Source organism: Diceros bicornis, chromosome 14, assembly GCF_020826845.1.
Source record: "Diceros bicornis minor isolate mBicDic1 chromosome 14, mDicBic1.mat.cur, whole genome shotgun sequence".
In the NCBI taxonomy this organism is placed as follows: Eukaryota; Metazoa; Chordata; class Mammalia; order Perissodactyla; family Rhinocerotidae; genus Diceros; species Diceros bicornis.
In genome coordinates, this window is record NC_080753.1 from 63,122,099 (window position 1) to 63,139,248 (window position 17,150).

Genomic DNA, 17,150 nt, shown 5'->3' on the forward strand with positions numbered 1-17,150 from the left:
ACTGCGCAGCTCCACAAGGCTGCTGCCGGGATTAGCTGACATAACGCATGGAAGGCACACCTACAGGGGCCGACACGCGGCTGTTCTATTCCCTCTCTGCTGACACACGCGCGCATCCAGAATTTTCCACATTTAAGTGGCCTTTACAAGGACGCAAGACCCAAAGCAGACAGGAGACAAATCCCGCACCGAGTCCCTTTTCCCAGCTCCTCCCAAACCGACCATCTTCCTCACATGTAGAAGCGAAGGCCGCCCACCCTGCATCCTTGCTTTCCTTGAAGACAGCTGCCCAGCAGCTATCACCGGGGACCCCCACTCCTCCCCACCCTGCACTCCTCCCCACCCTGCACTCCTCCCGGCGTTTATACTCCCCGCGAATTCCCACCCCGAACAGAACGGGAACGAGGCCCGGAGTCCAGGACTGTGCCCAGGATGCAGAAACCCTTAGCAAGCAGCTGTGGACTCCACGTAAAATTCCGGGCTCCCTACTCCAAAAGGGTATGCGACGCCTCTCGCCCTGCCCCGGTGCCAGCACCCAGGGCTCCAGCCCTTTTCGGGGATCCAGAGTGGACCGACTGACCCAGTGCAGGGGTGGGGCCGTGCCCAGGGTTGCGGGAGACGGCGCTGGCTGAGCCCGAGCCCGAGACCGCCCTGGCCGCCCGTGGACGGCGGGGCTGGGCGCGCTCCCCGGACCCAGGCGGCGCGGCGAAGGGCCGCAGCACCCCCACACCTCGCACCGCGCCCCAGCTCCCCCTCGCGGTGCCGCAGTCCCGCCGCGCCGCCCCCCGCAGCCCCGCCCGCCATTACGTCACTGCGGGCCGGCGGGGGTGGGGGGGGGGGGCGGGTCCCGCCGTATAAAAGGCGGAGCTGGGGGGCGACTTCAGGTCTCTGCGCTCTTGAGTCTGCTGGTCCGCGCCGCACGCACAGCTCGAGGGCCAGCGCCTCCACCGCTCCGCAGCCGGCACCATGCGCGAGATCGTGCACATCCAGGCGGGCCAGTGCGGCAACCAGATCGGCGCCAAGGTGGGCGCGCAGCCGGGAGGCTCGGGGACGGGTGACGGGCCCCGAAGGTGCGGGCCACGGCCTGGGCAGCGGGTCCCGAGGGCGCAGGCCAGGGCCGGAGGGAGGGGGCGGCGTCCCGCTTGCCCGGTGGCACATTCTTGGCGCGGCCGCCGGGCGGGGCCCAGGAAGCCGCGCAACCTGCCACGATGCGCGCGGCGCCGCAGCTGTGTGTGCTTTTAATGAAGGCCCTTTGAAATTTCCTTCGGACACCGCCCTTATGCGGGACGTAGTCGGCATTTGCGTGGGTATATTAGTCTCTGAAATATGGACAGGGACTGTGGTGATATTAATCCAGTGGCTTCTTGTGGAATTTAATTTGTATATTTTTGTCTATAGTTTGAATGAAAAAAATGCAGTGTCATTGGGTAACAGATGTTATGGAGGCGTCTCGTTGGTTTACAAAGACGAGGATGTTAGATAATTTCCCATCTAGATGAGCACCATCTAGACGCGATGATATCCAGTGTCAGAGTCTGGCCTCCTGTCGCCAGGTGGCAGGTGACCACGTCGGGGCTGTGATTACCGACCGCAATGGGCGAGGCAGGAGCAGGCATGGTGCATGGGTGTGGGCGGGCGCCTGGACAAGGACGTGGTCTCTTTCAGAACCGCCATATTGCCCACCCCAACCTTCCCGCCCCCTCTCCCGCTGCCAATTCACAATGGAGCCTGCGCCCTCACCATGGCCAGCTCCATCCACTGCCCCCCAGTCGTGATCCCAGGCTCCTGCACGCCCTTCCCCACCCATTCCCCTGCTGTGGTCAGTGGCCAGAGGCCAGCATGGACGTCAGTGGCATAAAACTGTGCTGCTTGGAGGGCGGGGTGGAGTTTGTGCCAGGAAACATTGATCCCTGGAGGAAGCCACAGGGTGGGGTCCAGCTGGTCCTCAGACCTGCCTGGACCCATCCATCAGCTGGAATGCTGCGACCTTCAGCCCTGCCTGGGGGTGACAGCCTCCCCAGGATCCACGGCTTTCCCTGGAAGGGCATCTGCTGTGCCCACCCTTCTCCTGCAGTGCCCCTCCCAGCTTTTCAGCCTGTCTCCATAAGATGGCTGATGCTCTGCGGATTTCCAAGCCCCTCGGCAGCAGGTGCTGGAGGACTGGGGGAGTGCAGCTATTGGGTTAGTCCAAGACTCCTTAACTGTCTGACCACAGTGACTGCTGTTCTGAAGACATGAGAGGAAGAAAAGGGCCCTCCTTCCTGACATTTAGAGTGCCAGGACATTATGTGATTCTTTCTTTTCATTTCCAGTTTTGGGAGGTCATCAGTGATGAGCACGGGATCGACCCCACTGGCAGTTACCATGGAGACAGTGACTTGCAGCTGGAGAGAATCAACGTGTACTACAATGAAGCCGCTGGTGATTATTTGAATGTTTTTTTCTCGATCTACCTTGCCTTTCATGCTGTGGCAGAACACACAAATGACAAACAAATGCTTCTTGTGTTCGTTTTAAATGTCAACTGCTAAAGAAAACCACTTTATAGTTCCTTAAGACTCCTGCGTGTTTGCCATGACTAAGCATGCTCAGTATCTCTTCTTTTTTCAAAGCAGAAAAGCTCCCCTATTCTCTCCCTTTTGTCTCAGATGCTGGAATCTTCTCTAGTGAATTCTGCTGTCAAAGTCACAGAGAGCATGGCCTTGAACGTGAGCCCTTTGCAACTGCAGGTCTAAGTCCTGCCCTTGTCCTCCACAGGTAACAAATACGTACCTCGGGCCATCCTGGTGGATCTGGAGCCGGGCACCATGGACTCAGTCAGGTCTGGACCATTCGGCCAGATCTTCAGGCCAGACAACTTTGTGTTCGGTATGTAGTCACGATCAGTGGGAACTGGCTCAATGAGTCTCCTTCCTCCTGAACACTGTGGAAATCACAGTTCTGAGTGCTGAATGCCGAGGTAGAGACTGTGTGTCCGCAGACAGCCCCGAGGCCTGGCCTCATTCCACCCAGTTCACGGGCGGTCACTTCTCTGGTCACTCTCTGGACAGCTCAAAGAACAGTGTCAGCCTGCAGAGAGCTGCCGTAGCCCTCCCGCTGCAGAGCAGCCTCTGAAGGGCAAAGAATGAAGAGCAATGACAAGGCTTCAAACAGGCGTTAATAGACTACTGGTGATTTCAGAGGACCAGAGACAACAGGGAACCAGTTCAAGAAGCAAAGGCCAAAGGTCCAGATTTTGACCAGAAGCCAAGACAGCTGACTTGTCCTCTGATCGTACTGTGCCTTTGCCCCTGCCTGTTAGCTGTTCCTAATTTAAATATTTACAGAAGATTCTCTCTTCTTAATTTTAAAGCCGTTTGGATTTTGTTAAACCATCATCTAGTAATCATTTAGTAACCTCATATGAACTAAACTTTTATTTTATTATGATCCCCAGTATTTTTGAGGGTCAATGATATATAGAAAATTTTTCTATAGGTAAAAAAGGGTATCTAAGAGAGAAGAGTCTGCAACTCTAGACTACTCCAGAGTTAAAATGACAGAATTAGGAGTTGCTTATGGTGTAGCATCTAATGTCTCCTTTCCTTGTGGCAGGCCAGAGTGGTGCTGGAAACAACTGGGCCAAGGGCCACTACACAGAGGGAGCCGAACTGGTGGACTCGGTCCTGGACGTGGTGAGGAAGGAGTCAGAAAGCTGTGACTGTCTGCAGGGCTTCCAGCTGACCCACTCGCTGGGGGGTGGCACGGGGTCTGGGATGGGCACGCTGCTCATCAGCAAGATCCGGGAGGAGTACCCCGACCGCATCATGAACACCTTCAGCGTGATGCCCTCGCCCAAGGTGTCAGACACGGTGGTCGAGCCCTACAACGCCACCCTCTCCGTGCACCAGCTGGTGGAAAACACAGACGAGACCTACTCCATAGACAACGAGGCCCTGTATGACATCTGCTTCCGCACCCTGAAACTCACCACGCCCACGTACGGAGACCTCAACCACCTGGTGTCGGCCACCATGAGCGGGGTCACCACCTGCCTGCGCTTCCCGGGCCAGCTGAACGCAGACCTGCGCAAGCTGGCCGTGAACATGGTGCCCTTCCCCCGCCTGCACTTCTTCATGCCCGGCTTCGCCCCCCTGACCAGCCGGGGCAGCCAGCAGTACCGCGCCCTGACGGTGCCCGAGCTCACCCAGCAGATGTTCGACTCCAAGAACATGATGGCCGCCTGCGACCCCCGCCACGGCCGCTACCTGACGGTGGCTGCCATCTTCCGAGGCCGCATGTCCATGAAGGAGGTGGACGAGCAGATGCTCAACGTGCAGAACAAGAACAGCAGCTACTTCGTGGAGTGGATCCCCAACAACGTGAAGACCGCCGTGTGCGACATCCCGCCGCGAGGCCTCAAGATGTCCGCCACCTTCATCGGCAACAGCACGGCCATCCAGGAGCTGTTCAAGCGCATCTCGGAGCAGTTCACGGCCATGTTCCGGCGCAAGGCCTTCCTGCACTGGTACACGGGCGAGGGCATGGACGAGATGGAGTTCACCGAGGCCGAGAGCAACATGAACGACCTGGTGTCCGAGTACCAGCAGTACCAGGACGCCACGGCCGACGAACAAGGGGAGTTCGAGGAGGAGGAGGGCGAGGATGAGGCTTAAGAACTCAGATGTTTCGTGCATCCTTAGTGAACTTCTGTTGTCCTCAATCACGCATGGTCTTTCTATTTGTATACTATGGTGCTCAGTTTTGCCCTTGTCAGAAATTCACACTGTTGATGTAATAATGTGGAACTCCTCTAAGAATTACAGTATTGTCTAAGCTATCTATACTAATAAAAAAGCATGTGTCCAAAACCTTGTGGTCTCTTTATTCTTTCATTAATTGCTTCTTAAATATGTTTCCTGGTTTAGTAATTTTAACAAAAAAGGATTTCTAATTTAATGTTTTTAATTGCCTTTCTACTCTTTTAGTAAAGACGGATAAAAAATCATATTTTTTCATCTTCAGTGGCCCAAAGTATTAAAGTAAAGGAATCCAGTAAACGAGTCCAGGAGTGAAGAGGGATTTGAGGACAAAGCATACCTTCCTCCCTTATTTGCTGAAGTTCCAGCAATTCTTGTGAAAATGTAAAACCGAGGACCCTAAGAAAGGACTTTCTTCTGCCTCTCTACTTCTCTTTCAACAATGTGATAAATACAAATAAAAAGACCTCTCAGATAAAAGGTACAGCATAAATTCTGTGTCCTAAAGTAGCAGTCATGAACACTACAAATACTTCACCAAAGATTTGAAAGTAAAACTAATACAAATTTATTTTTTATGACAATGGTAGAAATTCACAACTTAATGTTAAAAACATTAAATTTTTGTAGCTATTAAAGCTAGAGGATGTTTTCACTGTCATTATTCATGCTGGATCAGGAGCAGGTTTGTGGGGAGGTGCAGAAAGCCGGGGTAGGCAGGTGAGATGAGGTGTGACACGGGTGGGTTGGTTTCAAAGGCAGTGGCAGGGCAAGGAATCAGCAGGTCCCTGCTCTCAAGGACGTCTTCAGTGTAGGAAGTCTTCTGCTAACTTGTTGAATTCATTGGCAAAACGTAAATGCAGGTTGTGCTTGCCTTCTGGCATCAGATGCAACCTAAAGCAAAAGCTCACGATTAATGGCACACCACTGAAAACCTCTTACCCTCCCTCACATTTCCTGAAAATCTAAAGTGAAAAACTCACGTTTTTTCATGACTACCACTGGGGAGACAATGTAAGGTACATAGTGTAAACTTTCCCTGAGTGTAGACTAGAGTGAAAGCCTCTCGGAGTTCATGACTAACCTGGAGGTTGGCTTCACAGTAACAGAGCCCACACATTCTATTTGGAATTGTACCAGGTAACAAATGGTTTGCCTGTGACCCTGACTGAGAGTGGGGGATGTGATTTGGTGGTTACCTAAAAAAAAAAAAATGCATTTTAATAAGGTTGAATTTAAGAGAGAAGGTTGGGAAGACGATAAAGATACAAAATGTCCAGAATCCACTGGATTGGAACAGGTGAGCTGCTTGGGGCATCTAGGTAGTGGGAAAAGCCAAATCAGAATTCACAGCCACCACCAGCCTGTTGTTCAAGGTTCCAAATCACTCATTTTTGGAGAATTGAATAAGTGTGAATACCAGGCACCTAAGGGCAAGTAAGTGTTGCTCAGGACCGTGAGGGCGGCAGGAGCCAGCATCAGCGACCCTTCGTTTGCAGCTGCCCCCACCGCATGTCTCTTGTGGCAAACCTCACTGTCCTCGTGAGGCAGTTCTTCCTTTAATAGGGTTTTGGTGAAACGTGGCTGGTTGCAATTTCCTTAATGAAGGCAGCCTTCTCTGAGTTGTACATTTTATCAGCTAGAAAAGTGCAGAAATAATAAAAGTTTTAAAGCTAGCATATAAGTGTAAGTTAGAGCTGTTCTGTCTACAATGGCAATTGGACATTAAAAGGACTATATTGGGGCAAAATGCATTACCTAAATGCCAGTTACCGCGTTGCCTGATTCCCTGATCTTCCCATACCTGGGGCCGAGAACTCTGAGAGCCTCAGTGAGCACTGGGAGGATCTGTGAGGAAAGGGGCTGGGAGAGAGTGGTCCTTGGGTGATGTCAGGCCTCATGCAACTCAGCCACATGAGGGGTGGGGAGGGGGCACGAGAGGATCTACTTGAAAGGAGGATATATGGTCGGCATCTTTCCGAGACCCGTGGGAAAGTTAATAATGCCATTAATAACTAGAACATTCCAAATTCAATTTTAATGCTGTTCAGAAAAGAAGGACGAGCTGCACCGATGCCAGAGATGGTATCCCAGTTGCCCTACACAAGGAATGGGGCTTGCAGGGATGCTTGAGGCCTCTGTGTTTAGGCGACATAAGAGAACCAACTGCCAAGAACGCTGAAAAGTCATAGAAGGCATGCCTAGGCCAAGTTGCATCCCCTAACCTGCCTAAGCTGGATTCTGAAGCAGTGACCCCAGCCTGCCAAACCTGGAGGTCCTCCTTTGTGGACAGCCAAGATGGTTATCACGTTCCTACCCCACTTCTACGATTTGCTCAGATTTGTAGGTAAGGAAGGAGAGACACCAGCTGTGAATTCCCTCTTCTTAGCCTCAGTGCTATCTGCACTCTTCCTATAGTAATCTCTAGTCCTTAGGGAAATAAAAACTAGGTCTCCTTCATTAAAAATATGGGAGACCGGTTCTGTGGCATCTACATTCAGAACTGCACAGGACTCTGGATAGACAGATGGAGGGACAGACAGGTGGATAACGGCACGAAGAAATTGCTCTTCTCCTTGATACCTTTTGGGGGTCATTTCAAGGTCCTTAGTACACCCTCCTCCTTTAGGTCTGACACAGGATTCACTGTACTTAAAACCTATTGTGTGTTCCTCTCGGGAACGGTACCACACTAGACAGACACATAGCTGTCAAGGCAATGCAGCAGCTCTACTACTGACCTAGATTCTCACCCAAATAACAAAAGAATCTAATCACATGCTCCATAGAGAGTGGTTTTCAATCCCATGTTCCAGGAAAATTAGTAGAAAGCCCCCCACTGCCAAAAACATGGCTCAACCGGAAATGAAGGGGCCCCCGAGAGGCTAAACACAAGTTTCTATTTGCTGGGGCAGGTTCCTTGTTTCGTGTGGCACCTTTAGAAAAAGAGATGTGGTTCTAGATCTTTTGAGGAATTAAAATGTCTAATCTCACAGTGTAAATTCAGTGGTCACTTTGCCTCTGCTTAATTCACTCCTTCTAGGATGCTCTTTATGGGCGAGGTGGTGAGGAGAAATGCTGGCTCCACGATGTTACCTTTCCTTCCTCAGTTTAACCTCTGTAGCTTTCCCTGAGCTGAGAGCTACAGACAGGAACGAGGCCGTAAGTAATGTGCTGTAGCATTTTTACTTCACTTTGGATGTGATAAAAATCTCAATTATTTATGAAGTCTGTGAGCATTTTCGTTCTAATTGAAAACCACAGTAGGCTGCTGGCTCTGTGTACTGGGATCTTCCATGATGGAACTGACAGCAGTGTGGCTAACAGAGAGGCCTGTCCCCTTCAGGCATCCTTCTGAGGCCACCAAGCCTGGTTGCCCAAAACAGCCCTTTTTTAATTCTTTATTCTCTGCTCCTTCTAGAAAGCCCCATCTAAGAAAAATGTAATGATGGATTGGTAGGCCACAATATCCTTCAAGCTGGAAAAGCCGGGGGTTGGGGGGGCGGTACATGGCCCCAGAAGCTGCACCTTCTCTCCGCTCAGCCTGAGAGCTGATGAGGCAATTGGGAACCGGGGGAGCAGATCTCTCACCCAGAAGTTCCTTTTCTCAAATGAACCATGTCTCAAGCATTAGAAGGAAACTGCCTCAGAGGCTGCTTTTCGGTAATGCTACAGCTTGGAGTGGACTCCTTCTTGGCTGTCGGGGTCTGCAAGATGGGTGCTTTTAACAAGCGCGTGGAGAAGAAAGCCTTGCCAAACTTGCTGGGACTACAGGCACCTCGTCAGGGCCTTCTGACTGCACTGGAAGCTTTCTTCTGGTCACAGCTGAATGTAACTGGAGATGATATCAGAGTTAAAGGCAGGGACTTGATGGGGTCAAGAGATGTCTGGTTTAACCAGCACCGGACCTATACTAAGTTGTATCATCTCCCTAAGCCACAATTCCTCATCTGGAAAATGTAGATAGTAATAGTATGTACCCCACATTATATTCAGAACATGAAATGAGATACTGCATATGAGGTAAACAGCATGGGGTCTTTGGGCATATAGTAAGCACTTAATAAATGTTTGCTATCATTTTATTATTCTATTTATACTGCACTTTACAATGTGTAAAAGTCCCTACGAAGGTTCTAATTATGTACAGCATATTAAGGAAATGCTCCAATGTGGGAGCACAATTTATTTACATTTATTGGCTAACACAGTCAACTCCAATTGGAAGATTCTTACCTTAAGAGAGATTTTACATTAGAAAATTTCATGGGCAAGATTTTTCTGGAAAGGATGAGACCAACTCTCTCTGAAATACAAAGGACTCAGCTTTGGAAGGACTAGTCCAATACCACCTGGAGTTAGTCCTGTAACTCGACCATCAGGGGGTCTTGAGCTGCTGCAGTCCCTTCAACCACCACAGCAGGCAGTTAGAGATGAGGAACTAGAAGCAGTACCTGGAGGAGGAGGGCATGGGAGAGGTAGGGAAAGTCACCTGGGGCAGCTAGGAGAGGGGAGCGCACATGCCCCTTGAGGCTGGAGGCGGTCTAGAAGAGGAAGCTGGGGCAGCCGGCCCTCCTTTAGTGTCCACCGACACCCTGGAACCTGGCTCCCTTCTCTACAGGGCTGAAAAGGAACCTCTGTCACAGCACCAGTCTTTTTCACTAGGTCAATTCACTTCACTCCTGCATGTGGTGCGGCTCCTGGGCCTGCCGTGGAGGTCTGGGGCCATCTTACCTCTGGTGGCCACATGTGAAAAGCCCAGGAAGCTGCAGAGAGAGGCCTTCCTCCCTCTGTGGTTCAGACAGAGGACAGCATCTAGGCCACGACCTGGACAGCCCAGGCACGCCCCTCACTGCCAGACCACAAGGCCACAGCCATGAGGAGAGCAGGCCATGCCTGTGCCCTCCCCATTGTGATGGGTGGTTTTATGTGTCAACCTGACTAGGCCAGAGGTGCCCAGACATTTGGTCAAACATTACCCTAAGTGTTTCTGTGAGCATGTTTTTGGGTGAGATTAACATTTAATTGAGTAGACTGAGTAAAGCAGACTGCCCTCCCTACTGCGGGTGGGCCTCTTCCAGTCAGCTGAAGGCCTGAACAGAACAGAAAGACCTGCTCCCCTGAGTAGGAGAGAATTCCTCCCCTTGACTGCCTTTCAACTGGGACATGGGCTTTTTCCTGCCTTCAGGCTCAAACTGAAACATCAATTCTTTCTGGTTCTCAGACCTGCAGAGCCAGAATGGAACTATGCCGTCAGCTCTCCTGGGTCTCCAGCTCGCCAACTGCAGATCTTGGACTTCTCAGCCTCTGTAATCGCACAAGCCAATGCCTTACTCCTTATAGTATCAGACTCTCTCTCTATATATGCGTGTGTTTGTGTGTGTGTGTGTACTGTTGAAAGTTGAGACAGAGGGCAACGTGCCTCTGACCTACTCTCAAGCTACACCCTAGCTGTGTCCTGGGCCCCTGATCACCTACACCCACACCAGCATTCCATCCACACAAGGCAGCTACCGTGTGCTGAGCTCTTATGAAGTTTTAAATGTACACATACGTCCTCATTCATTTACCGCCAAAAATATCTTGAGATGATAGGTATTATCATCCCCATTTTACACACAAAGTAACAGAGGTACAGAAATATAAGTGCACTGCTTAAGGTCAGTTAGTGACAGAGCCAGCACTCAAACTCGGGTCCGTCTGAATCCCTGCCGGTGCTCTTCACCACCAACACTATGGATGTTGCTCAGGAACCCAAAATATGGATTCTGGTCTCCAGCCAGGCAAGACTCCATTTCCCACCTCTCCCCTTTAGCTGACAATGATCCCAAGGCGCCAACTCTCTGCACAGATGGACTTTACCCCTTGTTCTTTCCCACCCAGTGTGCTCTCTGGCCCTGGCGCCAAGACATGCAGTTGGAGTCCGCACCACACTTTCTGGGCCTGAGTCACCAGTCAATGACCCCTGCCCATCACAGAGACCCGACCCGTGTGCCTCTGTTGCTCTCACATTCTCTTTCCTGCAACACCCTGGGATAGGTGTCGGCATGCTCAACAGGAGGAAAATTAAATTCACACGCTAACAGCTGTTAACAAGGTATAAATAAGGAGCTGCATGGCCTTAGACAGATGAGTAATTGGAGGAGGAGGGAACATCTGAGTTGCCACCTGCAGGATGAGCACACTTGACCAGGCAGAGGAAGGGGGTGAGGGATGGAAAGGGATTCCAGGCAAGGTGCTAGTCATTTGCAGCTGGGTCTGAAACCCAGATCCTGACCTCTGCTGGGCCTCCAACTCCTGAGATCTGAGTACCTCCTCAGAAACATACTGTTATGGGCTGAATCATGTCCCCCCAAAATTTGTATGTTGAAGTCCTAACCCCTAGTACCTCAGAGTGTGACCTCATTTGGATGAAAGGTCTTTAAAGAGGTAATTAAGCTAAAATGAGGTCATATGGGTGAGCCCTAATCCAATATGACTGGTGTCCTTATGAGAAAAGGGGATTACGACACAGACACACAGAGGGATGACCACGTGAGGACAAAGGGAGAAGATGACCATCTACAAGCCAAGGAAAGAGGCCTCAGAAGAAATCAGGCCTGCCAACACCTTCATCTTGGTCTTCTTATCTCCAGAAATGTGAGAAAATAAGTTTCTATTATTTAAGCCCCCCATCGGTGGTATTTGTTACAGCCGCCCTAGCAGACTATATACAGAGTGAGCACACATGCGGCTCAACTAGCTGTGTAGTCACATCCTCTTGTGAGCTGGCTCAGTCCCACGGCCTCCTGGGGCCCGGCCTCCCCGACCCCACAGGGTCTGCTGGGTGCCAACCTCTGCTCAGTGCAAATTCTCTGAAAACGAGGTGGGGCTGGCCTCATGGGTGATGCAAGTCTGGAACAGGAGACGCTCAAGCAGAAGCTGGCTAGCCAGGCAGGAGGTGAGCGACATCAGTGCTTTTCAGTCTTGGAGGGAGGGCTGGACAAGCAGGGGATGCACGGGGGAGGGTCTGCTCCCATCCCTGCTGTAATCAGTGCAGCTCTTATTTTTTTTTTTTTTTTTTGGTCTTCCCCAAAGCCCCAGTAGATAGTTGTATGTCACAGTTGTACATCCTTCTAGTTGCTGTATGTGGGACGCGGCCTCAGCATGGCGGGAGAAGTGGTGCCTCGGTGCGCGCCCGGGATCCCAACCCAGGCCGCCAGTAGCGGAGCGCGCGCACTTAACCGCTAAGCCACGGGGCCGGCCCATTATTTTATGTTTTTTATCTTGGGCTTCTGCATAGGGGTTTGTTAGGAGGAAGGGTTCAACTGCCTAAAAACATTTTAAAACCACTGAACTTGAGTGATCTCAAAGGCTTCTTTGCTTCCAAGAGATTCTATCACCTTCTCCCACAGAGAGAGAAAAGAGAGACAAATTAACATAAGCTAGAAGCAGCAGGCCTGCTGAACAACCCCACCCTTCAGAAAGGCATATGTTTCATACATGGTATCTATTTGCTGGTAAAATCTTTGAAGGGATAGACTGTGTCTTTAAGTTGAATTATAAATGTACCCGGCTAGGTAATGAAATATCAAGTTCACTGGAAGCTTGCTACACTCTGAGTCGCTTTCCTGTTGTCAAGTGGCCTAGTGTGCAAAATCACAGTAGGACTTTGGTGCTCAAGGAATCCACCTTCCTTTTGTGGGGTAAAAAATAAACCACCTGTGTTCTAGGTAGGTTCATGCCCAACATAAAGGGCTGTTTTAACAGAAGAAGGCAGTAGGTATAAAATGTAAGCCAGTTTTAGACAATCATTGCTGATAACACTTTACCTTCAACTCATTTGTTCCAAAGAATATTGCTCTAAGAAAACGATCTTCCATAAAATAGTCTACTGGAACAATTAACATCTGAATGGTGAGGGAGTATATTTCTCCCATATTGATGTATTCTGTTGCTAGGATATGGGTTTGGAACAGAATTCCTAAATTAAACTTTCTCGCAAACTGATTTTTATTGAACCTGGCTTGCTAAGGAAACACACTGCATTTACCAAGAGCATCAGTGTGCAAAAGCGTGTCATTTCTGAAGCTAGAAGACAATTAACCAGGTCAGCTAGTATATAATCCAGGCCTCTTACCATCACATTAAAACAAGAGTATGTTGATGAAAGGCAGCTGTGCTGCTTGGGAAAAGCAGTATATTAGGAGGAAAAACATCTCAGGTTTGTCATGTACTAGCTATACAACCTTGGAAGATTACTTAACATCTCTCTGCTTTGATTTTTCTCATCTGTAAATTGGGGACAATATTTTTTCATAAGTTTGTTGTGAAGTATGCCTTTTAAAATATAAAATGTCATATGGATATAGAAATCATACAGGTTTACAGTAATTATATTTTATTGTAGAATAAGAAGCATGTCCCCCACATTTAAAGATTTTCTGAGAAATCTGTTAAAATGTGTCATGGGATAGTATGATTAGGAAGTAGTGGAACTGTGTCTGCGTCTGCTTTCCCCGCTGCATTGCGGGAGCTCTCAGGACAGGGAACCACTACTAACCATGCAGGGCAGTGCTGGCCCAAAGTAGGCATCAGAAATTGGCTCACGGAGGCAAAAGAGGAAAGGAGGAAGCGAGAAGGAGGGAAGGGGAGAGGGAGAGAGGGTTTTCTTAAGTTGCTAATAAAGCCAATTTCAAAAGAATCATAGAATTCCAGATGTCCTGAGTAATGATAGCATCCCTGGAATTAATATATAGTCTCTGAAGAGGTCAAGGCTCACTTGGATGTTTATTTTCCAGTATGTTTGTTAAAAAAAAAATCAGGCCACTATCTCCTGGTCACACCTCATTTTCTTCTTCAGGATATGCACCCATTGCATATGAAGGAAATACTGAATTTATTCAACTTTGAATTTTCGTCTTGATATAAATACCAGCAAAACCTAGCTCCTGTGTCAGCTAAAGTATTTAACATACAACTTTCTATTCTATACAAAAATGTATGGGACTGAAGAACAGAATTTCTGCTGACATGTCTTATAAGGTTCTCCAATGTCCAAGGCTGGTTGGCAGAAACAAGAATGCAAAGAACAAGGAATGTGTATCTGCTATTTAATCAAGTAGGCCACCAACATGGCTTGGTATATGTTGCTATTTTGTGATTCTGAATAACAGGTTTCTCATCTGGTGTGTACATGTTTAAGGCTGAAATAACATGAAAAGTTTACAACATAATTTTAAGTGGAAAAAAAGCAGCAGAGTTGAATATAGACTATGATTATATTTATGTTAAAAAATATTAGAAAGGAGAAATAAAAAATGCTATTAACAAAAGTATTGAAATGGGTGGCAAGCAATGGGCAATTTTCTTCTTTTGCAAATTTTCTTCACTGGGTACGTAGTGCTTTTATGACAAACTAATCTGAAAATTCCCGAATTATATAACATTGTTTAGTTAACAGTGATCCCTATAAATCTAAACCGTCACCAGTGTTACAGAACTTGGTGCCTATTAGCACCTTTGCCTTCACAGCAACGATAAGAGATATTTTTCTGAAGATTTCTTTCCTCCCGATTATTGGTTACCCACAAATCAGGGCTCCTTGTGCTACGTATTTTGCTAGTACCTTAAATACAGCAGTGCTATTTATTGACATAGGCAAAATGGGGCGGGGGTACACCGTAAAGAACTCCAGCCTTCATGTTTCTCTCCCTTATAAAGCTTCTCCCATTTACCTCCAAAGCCTTGAGGTCCAGGGTGCTGGAGCGGACACTGGACTTACCTCGACCCTCTCACGTGTTTGTGTATAAAGTCAGCGTGGAATCGTGGGACCAGGGGATCCTTTTCCCCGTGCACAATTAGGGTGGGGCACTGAACCAGGGGCAGCAGGTGCCGACAGATATTACCTGAAAGACAAAGAGCACGGAGAACCTGCTTTAATGTGCCCACCCTGCAAGATGAGGAGGAGAAGAGGCCGAGGGCGCGATGAGTCACGCCTCTCTGTGGACCTCAGCGTCCGTCTGTAAAAGAAGTGGTTTAGATTAGTTGGGGTCTGAGGGGGCTTCCAGCTCTAACATTCTTTGGGTTTCCTTTTCCATTTCTCTGCTGTTTTTTTCTTTTAAAGCTCTACTAGTAAACAAGCAGTTTTTCCTGATTTAAATTCATAATTCACGTAAAATAGAAAAAACAAACAAAACCCCACAATTCTTTACAATACAGAGGCAGTTTCCAGTTTGCAAAATGATGGCAGATGCTTGGCTTCTGAACAGCTTTTCCCATGAAATAAAGACGTAAACGGCCCTTGGGGCCCCAGCTAGTCCTCAAAGCTTATAGAGCTCACAATGAAGTCACAATTTACACACGGTAAATAAGCTTCTCTTCACCCTCCTGCCTCCACCACACTTTTGAGAGATTATAAGGCCCTCACCCCCCTTTATCACAACATTTCTAAGACAAATCTGATACAACCTGGGCTCCAGTTCCTGTCCTACCATCTCCTGCCTTGAAGTCTTGGTGCTTCCTTAACCACTGTGAGCTTCAGGCCTCCTCCTCGGTCCAAAAGGAATAATCACAGTTCCCTGGAGTGGCCATGAGGCTAAAAAGAGATGCCCTAGCTAAGGTTCCTGGCACCCAGCAGGTTCTCCATTAAGCGAGCTCCTTCCTTCTCCTCCTCCTCCCCCTTCCTTGGCCTGTGTCAAGGAGACAGCGCTGTAGCTCTGAGAAAGGGGCCCCAGCCAGGCACCTGGCCTCTGCCCTCCTCTTCAGTTGGGGGTCACTGTCTGCTACATGAGAAGGTGATGCGTTGACCAGGGAAATACTTCTCTAGGTCTCTGAAGCTTCCCTCTCCCGTCCACTATGACAGAGCGCCCACTATGAGTCAGGAACTGTTCAAATGATTTAATACTCATAAAACATTTACAGTAGTTATACGTGTTAACTCATTTTGTATGTACAATTATTTGTAAATCAAGCGCTTTTATAATACTAACAATAGAGGCTGGCCCATGGCGTAGCGGTTAAGCTCGCGCATTCCGCTTCAGGGACCTAGGGTTCGCCGGTTCAGATCCTGGGCACGGACCTACTCACCACTCATCAAGCCATGCTGAGGTGGCATCCCATACAGAAGAGCTACAACTCTACAACTAGGATACACAACTATGTACCCGGGCTTTGGGGAGAAAAAAAAAAAGAGGAAGATTGGCAACAGATGTTAGTGCAGGGCCAATCTTCCTCAAAAAAAAAAAATACTAACAATAACCTTTTATTAAGCACTTACTCTGTACTTGGTACTGAACCAAAGCTAAACATATACAACCTCATTCAATCCGCATGATGCCTTTATGAGGCAGTTGTTAGTATCTTCAGTTCACAGACAGGAAACTGCAGTTTAGAGAAGCGAAGGCCTCTGCCCCAATCCATTCTAAATAGCAAGCCGAGTGGCAAAGCCAGAATCACACTGGACCTGTGTGACTCCAAGTCTGTGCAATTAATCCCTATGCTAAAGTGAGCACTCATAAACTTAGTGTACAATTATGAAAAAGGGCTCCTGTCAAATTAATTAGTACAGAAGGCAGATAAGTAGTTCATAACAGTCTCACTGTAAGATGATTTATACACTGCTAGATCCTCTATGACATTTTTCCCTCCCTTTTTTTAAATAGACTTTAATTTTTAGAGTTTTAGGTTTACAGCAAAATTGAGCAGAAGGTACAGAGAGTTCCCATATACCCCCAGTCCCCCCCGACACAGCCTCCCCCACTATCAACATCCCCACCACAGTAGTACCTTTTTACAATTGATGAGCCTACACTGACACATCATCATCACCCAAAGTCCATAATTTTCCTTAGGGTTCACTCTTGGTTTTGTACATTCTACAGGTTTGGACAAATGTATGATGACAGGTATCTACCACTAGGGTATCACACAGAGCATTTGCACTGCCCCACAGACCCTCTGTTGGGTTTCTAATAGGTGAGTAGTGGCGTCTCACTGTTGTTTGGACCATCTTTTAATCTGGTGGTTTGTTTTCCTACAGTTCATTTTGTATATATGGATAACAGTCCTTTATCAGATATGTCTTCTGCAAACATTTTCTCGTAGTCTGTGGCTCTTGAAAGTGTCTTTTGAAGAGCAGAAGTTCTTAATCTTAATGAATAGAGAACACGTTTTTGAACTGCTGATTTCATTCTGCTATCTTTGAATCTTCCTACCTTTCCACTGCTCTCTTCAAGAAGCATAAAAGTTTACATTTCACAACTTTGCCTTCTTCAATGGAGAACTGCCTCACACATTGTTTTATGGCATTTTTTATATTAAAAGCTGAGGGAAACACATTTCAAGGACCTGTTTCTATGGGTGGATACTGCATTTGAACAGGATATATTTGCTTTTTGAACTTAAACCAAAAAAGTAACATTTCCAAGTGTC

At 48.2% G+C, this 17,150-nt stretch overlaps 2 protein-coding genes across 2 annotated transcripts in view; one reads left to right on the top strand and one right to left on the bottom strand.

Annotated features, from left to right (window-relative positions):
* Positions 1-914: 914 nt before the first annotated feature.
* On the top strand, positions 915-4,851 carry LOC131414186 (tubulin beta-2A chain). Its single transcript, XM_058555371.1, has 4 exons — positions 915-1,023; positions 2,313-2,421; positions 2,758-2,868; positions 3,595-4,851. Exons 1-4 carry the CDS (start codon positions 967-969, stop codon positions 4,653-4,655), a joined length of 1,338 nt encoding a protein of 445 aa, XP_058411354.1. The 5' UTR covers positions 915-966; the 3' UTR covers positions 4,656-4,851.
* Positions 4,852-5,268: 417 nt separating this feature from the next.
* BPHL (biphenyl hydrolase like) overlaps positions 5,269-17,150 on the bottom strand; it is a 30,597-nt gene continuing 18,715 nt past the window's right edge. The window contains exons 6-7 of the mRNA XM_058555372.1: positions 14,503-14,626; positions 5,269-5,633 (exon numbers count right to left, since the gene is read on the bottom strand). Of these exons, the coding sequence (XP_058411355.1) occupies positions 5,546-5,633; positions 14,503-14,626 (212 nt within the window). The 3' untranslated portion in view covers positions 5,269-5,545. The remainder of the gene's footprint in view (positions 5,634-14,502; positions 14,627-17,150) is intronic.